This window comes from Anopheles moucheti, chromosome 2, assembly GCF_943734755.1.
Source record: "Anopheles moucheti chromosome 2, idAnoMoucSN_F20_07, whole genome shotgun sequence".
Lineage (NCBI taxonomy): Eukaryota > Metazoa > Arthropoda > Insecta > Diptera > Culicidae > Anopheles > Anopheles moucheti.
In genome coordinates, this window is record NC_069140.1 from 1,542,087 (window position 1) to 1,555,048 (window position 12,962).

At 43.0% G+C, this 12,962-nt stretch overlaps 1 protein-coding gene across 1 annotated transcript; it reads left to right on the forward strand.

Moving 5' to 3' along the window:
- Positions 1 to 4,117: 4,117 nt before the first annotated feature.
- On the forward strand, positions 4,118 to 6,133 carry LOC128310347 (uncharacterized). The gene is made up of 7 exons (XM_053046970.1): positions 4,118 to 4,519; positions 4,588 to 4,868; positions 4,967 to 5,105; positions 5,192 to 5,374; positions 5,489 to 5,560; positions 5,847 to 5,933; positions 6,003 to 6,133. Exons 1-7 carry the CDS (start codon positions 4,118 to 4,120, stop codon positions 6,120 to 6,122), a joined length of 1,284 nt encoding a protein of 427 aa, XP_052902930.1. The 3' UTR covers positions 6,123 to 6,133.
- Positions 6,134 to 12,962: the final 6,829 nt, after the last annotated feature.

Sequence of the window (12,962 nt, forward strand, 5' to 3'; positions counted from 1 at the left end):
AATAAAACAAAGTGGTAATAGCAGCTAAGGGAAATGTAATAAAAATATGTGAAACACATTCTCGGCACATGCCACCGCATGCAGCACCATTTTCCTATCACGACCCGGCATTTCCCGGGGAAAATGTGCTTGTGGAGACATTAGCGCCTTTCCGAAATGAATGAAACAGATCGTTTCGACACGTCGTTGCCTCAATGACACAGGGCCCGACAGTAACGGAGGGAGCCGGAGATTAGATTTTCTAGCCTGCCTTTGTTCTATCAGTGTTAGAGTACGGACAGTGTACAAAAATAAAGCTTTTGGGATCGTTGCGGTTGCTGAATTGTGATGTTAAAATGTTCTGAATTGAGCAACGGCATTTAGCATTGATTTGTTCATTTTGAAGATTTCCGAACAATGCTATCAAACCTTTAGGAGGAGAGTATATGGTGACAACTGAGCGATATAAAGTGATACCTAATGGAGTATAATTTAATACTTTTAATACTCCACAATAAAGGAGCGAAGAGAATTTAAAGTTTCTAATGCTTCGTAGTATAAATAGAGAAACTAGGCATCAATTAATTGGCGTCCATTTATCTCGTTAGATGGAGAAACTTTGTGTCTGTGGTCAATGGATTGTAAATCTAATAGCAGACAACGTGTACAATAATTAAACTGATTGGTGACTCTGTGAGAAAAAGACATGCAAAACAATCCATCTGAGGTAATGCTGCACTGAACCTGCCTTTTGCTTTACTGGCACAGCAACCTCAAGAGGTCTAGATCTAGACCTGCCATTTCTTTCTTTTTTGTGCTTTATTTGCAAGTAGATGGTCAATCCTGCATACGGAAGATTGGTCTAGACGAGGTTTTTGTCCAATTCTATCGTTTAAAGATCACCGCCGTTATTAATACACCACGGACTCGCCCCAAAGGACACTCTTGAATCCTAATATCGAACAGACCAGATTTTAGTATAAAATACCCTAGGATAAATCAGGATTCAAGGACCTCATTTAAGCCGTTTATATCTTCACACTTACAATCTACATGGGCAGCTCGATGGATTATTTGGCAATACCGACGGTCCTCACACGGCAGGACTGGGGGAAAATCCCATCCGAACCAATACTCCGTACGCAGTCAAAGAAAGCCAGAATTGGCAGACCTAGATCTCTTGAGGTTATTTTGCTAGTACGGAAGTAGAAAGGAGAGGATATCTTCACATTAAGGAGTATTATTATAAGTTATATTTATATGCAGGATGTGTAGGAAATTGTGAACTGATATGGACTAATATGGAGATAAGAGCAAGAGATGTTGCTTTCACTAGTCGAAATAATCATTATTGCTCTTAGTTTGATAACCGCATAGTTTTTTGATGGATGTTACCATTCATTTATCATGTTTCTGGTCCGCACAAACCACCACCAGCTGTGAAGCACAGACAGGGCATTTCGACCGTTAAACCACTCGTCAAATCATCGCTCAAAGAAAAACTCATTTTCTTATAATGCTTACCTCACGATCACCCCAACGGCCAACGATGATATTCGCTTCCTGTGGACACCGCCAGCATTATGTTTGTCCCATTTTCTCACACCGTTCGGTTGAGTGAAAAATGAACCACTGCCAGAACTTGACACATTGATTAGCTTTTTCTTTGACTGCAAAACAGACGAATTACGACTGATTACTGCTTACAGCTTACCCATATTAATGCTGGTGGGCGTCACCATCTTCACTTGGGGCAGAGGACGCAATCTTTCGCTTTAGATTTGCTCGCAATTGCTTGCAGGATTAACGGTGTTTCTTCCTGTTTTAATAAGTCCCACATTTCTTCAAACACTTGCCTGCCACCTTGCGTAGCCTTGCTACACAAAGGCCTTTCGGAAACGGTAAGGTGTCCGAAGTGTCCCACTATTAGATAATAAATTTAAGGTACACCGAATGTAAAATGCAAAAAATATTTAAACAGAACCCCTCTCGAAAGGAGAAGGAGTTTCGAAATTTCAAGTGATAGTCGTTGTAGTTTAATTTATGATACGAGAAAATTAATACAAGTCCCATGAACAACCCGCAGCCCGAAACAAAAGGGCCTTCCATTCCGGCATATGATTGTGAACGGTACCTCAGGTGAATCCTTTCCCTTATCGCTCGCTCCAGAAAGGTTGCAAAACCCCCCCTGCTGGGATTGACCGCATGCTGCCATCGGAGATAGCAGCACCAAATTCCTCACGTCTCTCTGTAACTGACCGTTTTGGGGTGTTCCGGAGTACCGGGGAGAGTCCTGAATGGCCCCATATTTTGCTCGGAAAATAAACGCTTGTCACGTAAAACATTTATTTTATTCCGCTTATCTCTTTATCGAAAAACTTTACGTTCGTCATTATACCGTTACTGTCGGTGCTTCAGCACGGCCAAGGAAAAATGCCAAATGGAAATTGAAGCAGTACCATGCCGCCACTGTGGGTTGAAGGGCCCTTCGTTTCATTTCACAGGATATGAAAGTTGACAGCAATGTTGCACCGATTGTGCGGCTCCATCCTATCCGGGTTTCCATTTCGGACGCTGTCGCTTGCCGACAGAAATCTCACGGAAGGCGTACAGAGCGCAGCACGGAAGACTAATTTCCCACACAGCCACACACAACTTCCTGGACATCCGTTTGGGGTGGCCGTTTTTAAATGATTTAACGTCATTACGCTGGCCGGGCTGTGGATAACATTTTCTTTTTGTTGCAATTTAAATAAATTATCACCACTCCGTCTCGCTGGCTCTCAGGCACTGTCGGTGGTGGCAAAATCTGAAGAAGTCACAGCCATGCACTGTGTGTTGCAGTATGACAGCGAGATGTCGCCCAGTCGCCCATGGTTGCGTACTGTTGCAACGTTAAAAAGTTTGCATCACTGTCACCGATCTCTTTCGCTGCCGTCAGCTCCGACCACTCGTCAGGGGGCGCTTCTTCCCGAAGAGTGAAGCTGTAGCAACAGCAAATTAGTGAAGTTTCTGTTTTATTTAACTGCCGTCCTTCGCTCGGGTTGAAACATGGTATCAGCCCTAGAGGCGAGCACGATACGGTCCAAAGTCCTCCAAGCTGCAGAGCGTTTACTTCGGTCGTTTGAATCGTTTGAAAATGTGTCCTCGGTGACTGGGCATTTTGCGATAGTTTATTTGCTGAATAAATACCATTCTTTATTCAATTGCCTGTATAAGTCCAAGATCATGTCCTTTCGTAGTCAATGCTGCTGCACTCTAGCATTCCCTTGCACCCAGTAAATATTCATAAGCTGGAGATACCTCCTGTTTTCCTGCTTTTCGATTCCTTTTCTTTGCCACGCTCAAGGACGAATCCATTTGATCCAATCCCCGAGGCTAATGGCGCAAGGAAACTGTTTGCTGTTGCTGCCACTGATATGATCACTTTTCAAGCTGTAAAAGAGCAAATTCTAAAGAAACAAAATATTATGGAGTACGTATCAATTTTATTCACTCTATTTCACTTTAACAAATGATTATCACTATATAAAAATAACATAAAGATTGGATTGAAAGCTTCGCTCTAGTGTAGTTTCTTCCCGAATAAAACCACTTTGTGAACTCGGAAGTATCAAAACTCTTTCCTCGAAACCAATCCCGAAACGACTCGCACGTTCCTGTGCCAATGAAAAACCCTCATGCGAATGATTTTCCCACCTGTAACACTTCACTGCCACTAGTGTTGCCACTTGCAATGGTATCACCATTCACCACAAGTCTTCCCGTTACCGATACACAAATATTATGACTCGTTCTCGCTCTGTAAACAAGCAGCTCCTCTGTTTATCTTTTCACGCCTCACCAGTGCAAATGTGAACGGGTGTCCCGCGAACAACGGACTTGCCCATATTTCTCGCCAGGGTGTGTCGTTTCTAGCCGTGCGTCAGTCACAGACGGGAAGTTGATGCGGGCTGTTCAAAGTTGTAGCAAGTATTTTATTTTGCTTGAGTTGAGTTGAGGAATCATTCAGCAATCCGAAGTGGAATCATTTGTACCAGCAACCGTGCGCCTCCATCGGTGGCAATTGTTGCTAGTGATAAAGAAAACCCGGCCAAACAACATTTTCCCTTCCGAAGGTAGCAACAAATTTCCCAAAATGTCAACTTCCTTAAAATATTGGTTCAATATCGGGAATTTCTTCGACACAATTCGACCGAACATTCGCGTACTACGGCTGTTCGGTGTGTTTCCGTTCTCCATCACCCGAACCGCAGCCGTTACTGATCGTACCAGTGCGCGCACGAAGACACTGAGAGTGGAAGTTAAATTTATGGATATAGTACTTTTTACAGTGTGGCAAATAGTTTTTCTTCAAATGCTTTACGCTTCCTGGACAAAGGCATTCCTCGAGATGCCAATGTCGCGCATCATGATCATGGTCACGCTGCTGCTATATCTCATCGGTGGTTTAAATTGCTCCATTTCGTCTGTGTTGGTGCTAGCTTTTCGGAAAAGATTCCTACGCATGGTAGAGTTGGTGGAGGAAACGGATCACTTGGTAATTGCTGCAAACCGCGCTAAAAGGGTTACACACCAGTTAACAGTTCGTTTGATGGTCCATTCCAGTTCTACAAATGCTCTGCCGCAATCCAACACTCCAAAATCCATCTAGTGTGTGTCGCGTTCCTTTTGGGGGCATTCTTCTTTCAAGTTTTACTGTTTCTAAACGAGTACGTTGCCGGAAAGCAGTTCGCTAATTACATATCCAGTCCGTGGAGCAAGTCGATGGAGGTTGCGTTCATATACTACTACGTCATACGAACTGTACACGTAACCTGCGTGACAGCATTCATCGGCGGTCTGTACGGGTTTCGTGAACGACTTCTTACGCTCAACAAACAGCTACGGTATGGTTCGCATTGCAGACGGTGCTTAATATTTGATATCGCTTTCGGCAGAACCGATCAAATCGATACTAATATATCGAATGCATTACGTCGGGTAGGGTCTGTTTTCTGGAGATGCCCTCGGCGGACCCGGTGCCATCGTACGGTGAACTGATGTGTCGAATTCAAGGATTTATAGAAATCTACAGCAATTTGTGCGATGCCATTCGATTATACTGCTCGATATTCGTGTGGCAGGTAATTTCGACATGCAACTTCATTTGTGTGTGTGTGCGTGAGCAATATTTCTTTCATAAATGTCCATCTTCTCTTGGATCTTTCAGCCAACGTTCTTTTGTGCCTCGCTAATAGTAGCAACAGTGTTTGCCATCCTTTCCATTGGGCACATATTCACCTACTCAGTGCCACTTGTGCTTGCCATGGTCATGATTTATACGATGGTTTCCATGCTGTACAGTGTGCTCTTCTTGCTTCTGGTGAAGCTCGGAAACGATCTGAAACGAGAGGTAATTTTAATACATTGCTCTATCTCATTCCGCTCAAAGCCAATCACTAGTGGGCCACCGCTAAACCCATTGACCGCGCCGTTGCGTTCTTCGCTTTATCCCACACAACCCTAGGGCAGACAAACGGCCGTCCTCGTCCATAAGGCAATAAATCAATCATCTAAGACACCAGCACTAGTGGAGCGGGTATGTAGAGAGTTTCTTGACGATCGGAACAGTGCGCTACAAGTCACCACTATTCCAACCAACGCAACCCGTATAATATCCAAGATAATCCGCTTATTTCCTTCATTGACCACATCCCCAATGCCACACCTCAATTGAGCAGGACTCGCTCGAGTTTTGATGACGGGCAGGATAAAGGCTCAGCTAACTATCGGAATGTCGCCCGATTTGGTCAATCTGTATATAACGAATGTTTTTTTCTCTTTTATTCTTCTCTCCTTTTTGCTACTGACTACTGTTATACTAGCTCGTTCTCTTTTCGCATCACATTCAACATCAGCGACCAGTTGTGTCCTGTGGTTTGTTTTGCTTCGACTGGACGCTAGCACTTTCGGTAGGCGGCATTTGAAGCAAAAAGAAGGATAATCAATTATTTAATCTTGTTTTTCCTTTTTTGCTCTAGATTATATCCGCCATTGCTACGTACAGTGTAATTTTGATTCAGTTTGAGCTGGGAGTGCCAAAATTCTTCATCAGTGGTATATTGCAACACAGCACGGACACATCTGCAAACAATCCTTGATGATTCTGGACCAAGAGCCATTCTGACAAAATCCATAGATAGCGATTGTAGTAGTTTCAGCAAAACGTTTATGTAATAAAACTTTCTTCTACAATGTCCCGCTTGTTGTCTCGCCCGCGGCGTGGCACGTGACAACCATGCTGCATGACCTAACCACGTAACCCTCGCTCAAAAGTGCACCACAACTACATCACACCTAATTACATCGTCATCGACACTATATATCATTAGTTAAGACATGGCAACCACTTCGCCGGCTGGGCTGCAGCGGGACGTGCCCGAACCAAGCACATGAAACTTTCATCCCGTGTTTTCGTGTCCTTCCCGAGCACTCCCTGGGTTTTTGCGGATTCATCTCGCGTTCGCTGCACAAACTGCAAGCGAATTCATTCACTGACACTGACCTGCCTTTTCGCGGTCACCATTGGCGGTGGAGCCGAGCGTGATAATACACAACGATTCACACCGCACCGTGTGCTGCATCAGCCGCATCTTGATGAAGGATAAGAGGAAATGCAAACCGTCGGAATGTTTTTCACTTCCACTCATTATAACTCATAAAGTGCCAAGTGTGCTGGAATGTGTGCGTGCCCTGTTCGACAACCTTGCCCCCGGACAGCCAAAGCTTTTACCCAGGTAAAGGGGAATGTTGGCCAGGAAACACGGTGTAAAAGTTTTGCTTCCGAATAGTACAGTGCTTCCCGGTGGTCTATTTAGAAATTGGCCAAATTCCTCGTTCAAAACACAAGATCTGCACGATCTTCACTTCATGAACATGGTACAAAGGACAGGAGGACAACTTGCGGACACAACTCACGTGCCCCAGTACAAAATGCTGCTTGCTTCGCAGGATTCCTACCAACGAAATAGACGACGTCACGCACTGTACACCGATGCACCTTGCAGCAGATGCGATAACCGCATTCCGCAAAACAACTTTTCATCCTTTAATGCGATGGAAACGAAAGTAGGGTACGACCGGTGCACAACAACATAAATTTCCCCATAACCGAACACACACATACACACAGGGAAGGGAAGGATGCATCGGTGCATATTAAATTTCGCAAGTTTCCTCCAGTTTGGTACCTATTTCACGTGTGAGGGACTAGGCCAGCACAGCACAACACATCGAACAGGAACAAAGCAGTGGCCCTGCAGTCGAAAACTCCGTACTGGGGTGAAACGCTTTTCTGCGCCCCAACATGGCTGTTTAATCGGATCTGGCAGTTGCAAATTACACTTCACGGAGCAACTTCTACGACCGCCGGAACTTGATAATCCAAAGCACACCATCAACACCACGGCAGGGTTTATAATGACAGTTTGCGAAGCCAATGCTTCACCTCACAATGATCGTCCCTTGCTCACGGACAAATTCTACTGACCCCAAGCGGTGATTGTTAAGAAACTTCACTGGAAATATCATTACATTAGAGATCGAGCAGAGTTAATCAGAGCAATATGGATTGTGAGTTCCCAAAAATTTACATCCCGGAACCGGATACCACTATCATGGAAACCCCTTTCGTGATAAATTTCACAAAACCCAAAAATCAATCTGTGGCATTTATTACCAAAAACTTAGTTGAGGCCCATCCTGAATAATTAAATTAATTTTTCGATGACACTTTCTGCGAAGTCCTTTGTTTCTGCTCTGTTGTGTTGTCCATCGTGTCCCGGAAAGTGCGTTGAATGAATATTTCGTTATTATCAATAGTGCCAGCTTCAAAGAAATGAACAATAGCTGTCACTCACGATTGCATGCTGATGTCAAACGAAAATCCAATAAATAACGCAGCAGTCAAACTTATTTATCTTTCGCCGGGCAGCTTTGTTCCGTTCCGAATGCTGAGATTTATGTAGTTAAGCTACGTGTGAATGAGGGTTTAAATGTGATTTTTAACGCTTTGTTTCTATGCAGATCGTGCAAGGTTGTAGCTGTATTAAAGCCTGTCTGATCGTTTGGAGAATAGAACAGAAAGTTCACAATATCAAACAAGATTATACCGTTTACCGGGTACCGGGCTCGTTCCAATACCATTGGGAGTGGAACTTTCCCCCCCAAACATACCGGCCGAGATAATGCATTGTACGCAATTAGTCGACCGTTTACGAACAATTTCAGTTACGCTAATGAAAAACAACACCATTCCACTTCGAGCTGTGGAAGCCACTTGACCACGGAAACACTCCTTTGCTCACGCTCTACTTCGATGATTGCTTCGGCCCTGGTTCGACCCTGTCGTTCTCGAAGAATACTAAACATTACTTCTAAGACAGCAAAACTTTCCTAAAGGCCTTGGGTTTTTGCTAAACTTTCGCCCCTGCTACCCTCTGACCAGTCAATGAGGCTAAGCCCTTTTAGCCCTTTTCCGTACCAAGCTCTGATGCGTTCATCGATACGGCGTACCTCGGGAAGTTGACTATTCATTCAGCTTTAGTATCAACGTACTTCATGCGGAAAGCGTTGTCTACATTTCGCACAACATTGATTCCATTAATTTGTTTATTCCATTAACTAGCATCGAGCATAGCAGTAGCTGCAAATAACTTTTGTTAGTAAGCGTGTAAGATTCTCTAATCCCTAGGACTTTGAAGGTCTAAATATGGAAATTCTTGAAGGAATGAACTCACTCAATACTACAATATCTCAAGGGGAAAACGTTTCATACGTTTCATGTGCTATAACTAATTCTTAAATAATTAAATTGAAGATCAATTTTAATTGTGATCAATTTAGGTAAAATTATCTTCCTTTTCCAGTATTAAATCCATCGTCTATTAAAGAATTTCAATCGATCAGAACATTTTCTAAGCTATTTTTATTACTTTCGTGTTTATTCAAACTAGCTTAACAGGATAAAGCTTTATTGTGACAATTCGGGCGTACTAACACACATTACATGATTGCGTACCCACATCGAACCACTTAGGGAATCAACCATTGCGAGAAACGATAGTAATTTTGTCCATTAGTCATATACCAAAATGTGCGTGTTCTATGCTCTCTTGATTGCGTTTGGGCGATTAAGTTAGGCATAGCCCAGCAACACGATTCTACCGTGTCCGTGCAAGTGAAACAGTCATAGATGGATCATCGATTCTCTCGCTCTCACTGTTTGCGTGGTTGTAACATAAATTAAAAGCTTCACCTGCATATGCGATGAGATTTACTAGTCGCAATTTATTTTCGCAATTATTGAAACCGATGGTCCATTTCTGGGTAGCAAAAGCGTAGACCAATTACCAAACTGTAAAATCGTTAACCAAACTGTGTTCACGTTCTGCAGCATGAGTTTTAATTGGTGATCCTGGAATTGTGTTCACCATTTTGGAAACCTGCAACCTTTGCCTTCACATTTCACATTAAAGATTTATTGTAAACAGAATGATGAGCTATTTCTTGTTTTTCAACGAATGAAGTCATGTTCAGCATTGCACACTCGGCATAACCGAAGGGTTTTTAAACATCAAATGCAATTTGTGCCCATGCAGCTCAGTCCGCTCTATAAACTGATCACCGCCGTATTGATGAACCGTTCATTACGGCAAAACAAACATTTGTATGTTTTGTGTAGACACAATCGAATCGAACTCGCCATTGTTTGGATGTAGGAAAAAGGGAGTAGGCAATCATACTTATTAACACAAATGGAATAAACCGTCCCCGACACCAGGTCCGAACGAGCCGCTTCAAACCGTGCGGCTCTTCGACATCGTAAACTTCATCCATAACTAATGACTCATGCGAATGGCAGCTAGCATTCCAGCCAGCTGGTAGGGATGATAGGAAGGAAATCATTTAATTGAATCAAATCAACTATACGTTTTGGATCGTCTTCCCAGTTGACGAGGCTGCCGAGCTTCGATCACAGCTGATTACTCCAACATCAGCAACAGACATCGAAACTTTTCAGCCCGTGCTAGTCACATCGGGCAGCACCTGGCTGCTTTGAACATGTGCCAATAAACTAGTGATAGCAACACAATTAGAATACTGGCCAGCATCTTGCTCCCTCGTTCTGTCTCTCGGTGGTCAACGAATCCGAATCCGATGGAGTTCCCGAACTCTACAACCTGCATTGACGTACAGTGGGAAGCTAACGTCGTTAGAGAGTAAAATCGGCTAAGCAGTTTAACATTGTTGCCATTGCCGTAGTGCGATCATTGAGTGACCCGCTTTTCACCAGGCGGAAGGATTAATAGGATTTCACACACTTACCCACACTTCGATCGGTATGCTAATGGGTGCAGTACCGTTGCATGCCGTGTACGTTGGTTTGAAGTTTCCGCTGGTGAGACTTCAAGATGTTATCTTTCTACAAAATAAACATGACCTACGATTGAGGGTACTAAAGCGTTGAAACAACTGACAACACACACTCGCAAGGAATTGGTTTTGAAATCGAAGAAACCTCAACTCGGTGACTATGTTTTTGGGTAAAATGAACTGTAACTTTCAACACTTTCACTTAATGGTGTACGTGAATTGTGATTCTATCGACTATCGTCGTAATAATAAAAAGCGAAGCTCTCTAATGCGCTCTGCCCTTTTACATTAAACCATACGCACATCAATGTGTGGGCAAGGAAAAAAGTTTCGTAAGCCGAAGGTGCATTAACAACAACCGCTAACTGGGTGAGGTACCTCAGCAGACTTCCCAACTCGAAATGCGTTTCAAAAAATAAGGATTTTGCTAGAAGTAAAACTTTATAGCACCCGTATAAACACCACGCTCGAAGACACGAGGACAGAGCATCCCAACGCCGACCAACGGGGTTCATCGTTCTTCGTCAAAAGTTTTTGCTCGCTTCTCCTAGGCACGTAACATCGCCGATGGCTACGTTAAAGCCGGCATATGGCCAGATCTGCCAAACCGTGGAGCACCAACGACCAAAAACAACGACCGAAAGTACGGCAAACATATGATGTTTTAGAAGTTTGAATATTAAACAGAGCAGAGAGGAAGAGAGCGAGAGAGTGAGAGAGCAGAGCGAGGGGAGAAAAAAAAAACACACATCAAATTAATTCAATTTGGCACGTTGGAAGTTTTCAATTAAATTCATTTACCCGTTGGGGTTTGGTAGCATCACCAGCAAAGGAAACAAATCTGGCAGGAAAGGTAGCCGATCAGGAAGGAAGATCATGCAACATGTGTTTCGTTGTGCAGGTAAAAGAAAAAGTTTCAAAATATTCAATTGTGGCAGACTTCGTCGACACAAACACATGAAGCATGTTTGTTTTGCGAGATCGAATCGGGATAATAACGCATCCATTTTATTCATCATTTCTGTGCCTCGCTACCAGCCAGCTACCAATTTGTCACACTCCCCTACGCGGAAGTGGATGTATTTCACTAGGCAAACACATCGCGCCTTGCCTGGGCGCCTTGCTGGCTGCGGTACGAAGAGTTATCTACTCACAGTGGCACATTCACTTGAATTCAAATCAAACTCAGCGCAACATCCGTCGATCCGTCGACCGTATGTCAATACAATCTGCAAGTGGGAATGCTTATGCCTCGCTGGTTTGATTTTTCTCCCATGAGTGCAAATTCGTTTATTCGTTGTGTAGTCGTACAACACTGCAAACTTTTCTCAATCAGCCCGGCAAAAGCGTTAGCGGATTTCGGCTTCATTCTGTTTGCTTATTTTCGTTTATGCAGTTTGAATAGTATATCTTAAAACTAGGATAAAATATTATACATGCAGGTCGAGCTTTTTTTAAGAATTTGAGAATGTTATCCGAACAGGTTTTTAATCGAAGTAGAAACATTTGACCGACCATTGTCTTGATGGGGTCTTTGGCTGACTCAAATTTGGAGTCTAATTTTCTGCATGTTTTTCCTTGAATTCTCGCTTCAAACGAAAAATCTTAATTCGCTCATGATCAGCTCGGAATATATTATACTTTTCATGGCTTTTTTTCAATAGAACGGCCTGGCCGGCCGTATCAACTTACTTTACCACATAGCCAGATAGTCAAGTCCTTGCTACGGGGGACGGGATTTTGGTCCGGTCCGTTCATATGAAGACGGGCGCTGCTACCATCATGCTACCGGACATGACTTAATGTTGATGTAACATGCTGTTTGGAAATGGCATATGTTAGAGGTTATCCGGGATATCCTGCATCCAAGAAAAGATGAATTTCCAGGAGCAACGGACAGATCTCAGAAGGGTTTTACCTTATAACAAAAAATAGAGAAGTAAACAATCATGTTTTGGTATATCTTTACTCTGATTTTGGTGTGAGAATTAGATAACAGCGATGTAAATTCCCAAGTACAAACATTATGTACAAGCTCTGATATTCCTGTACATAACAAACATGCATTATTCTTATACGCCCAATATTGCAACAATTGTAAAAATGTGCAAATGGAGATAAATATATCAAATTAGTCACCACATGAAAAGTTTAGTTTCATTCCGAATGTCAAAAAACGGAATAAATTTTTACATGTTTTTCAGCATCGTCCAGATTTTTATCCCCATTGTTTAAACCCAACACAATGACGAGACGTGCTGACAATCCTAAAGCAAAAAGAAGGATTCGGAGGACGAATAAAAGGACACAAAATATCAAAACATATCAGACGCCGTATAGCGTTGCTCGATTGCAGTACAGAAAGATACGCTCCATCGATCAAAAGGTAAATCCCATGAGCCCTCGACGCTCCTTTTTTTGTGGATCGTTTGTTGTGTATGATTGAAAAAGCATCACTACAAAAATATTGAACTGTTGTCACACGGTCGGAATTATAATTACTCTCCCTTAACTCCAACGCTTTGGATGTTCGTTTTTCACAATGATGCGGTCTTCATTCCCCCTCT

Coding starts and splice junctions, on each gene's coding strand:
- LOC128310347 (XM_053046970.1), top strand. CDS start 4,118: ATGTCAACTTCCTTAAAATATTGGTTCAATATCGGGAATTTCTTCGAC. Junction 4,869..4,966: donor ACGCTCAACAAACAGCTACG/GTATGGTTCGCA, acceptor TACGTCGGGTAG/GGTCTGTTTTCTGGAGATGC. Junction 5,106..5,191: donor GCTCGATATTCGTGTGGCAG/GTAATTTCGACA, acceptor TGGATCTTTCAG/CCAACGTTCTTTTGTGCCTC.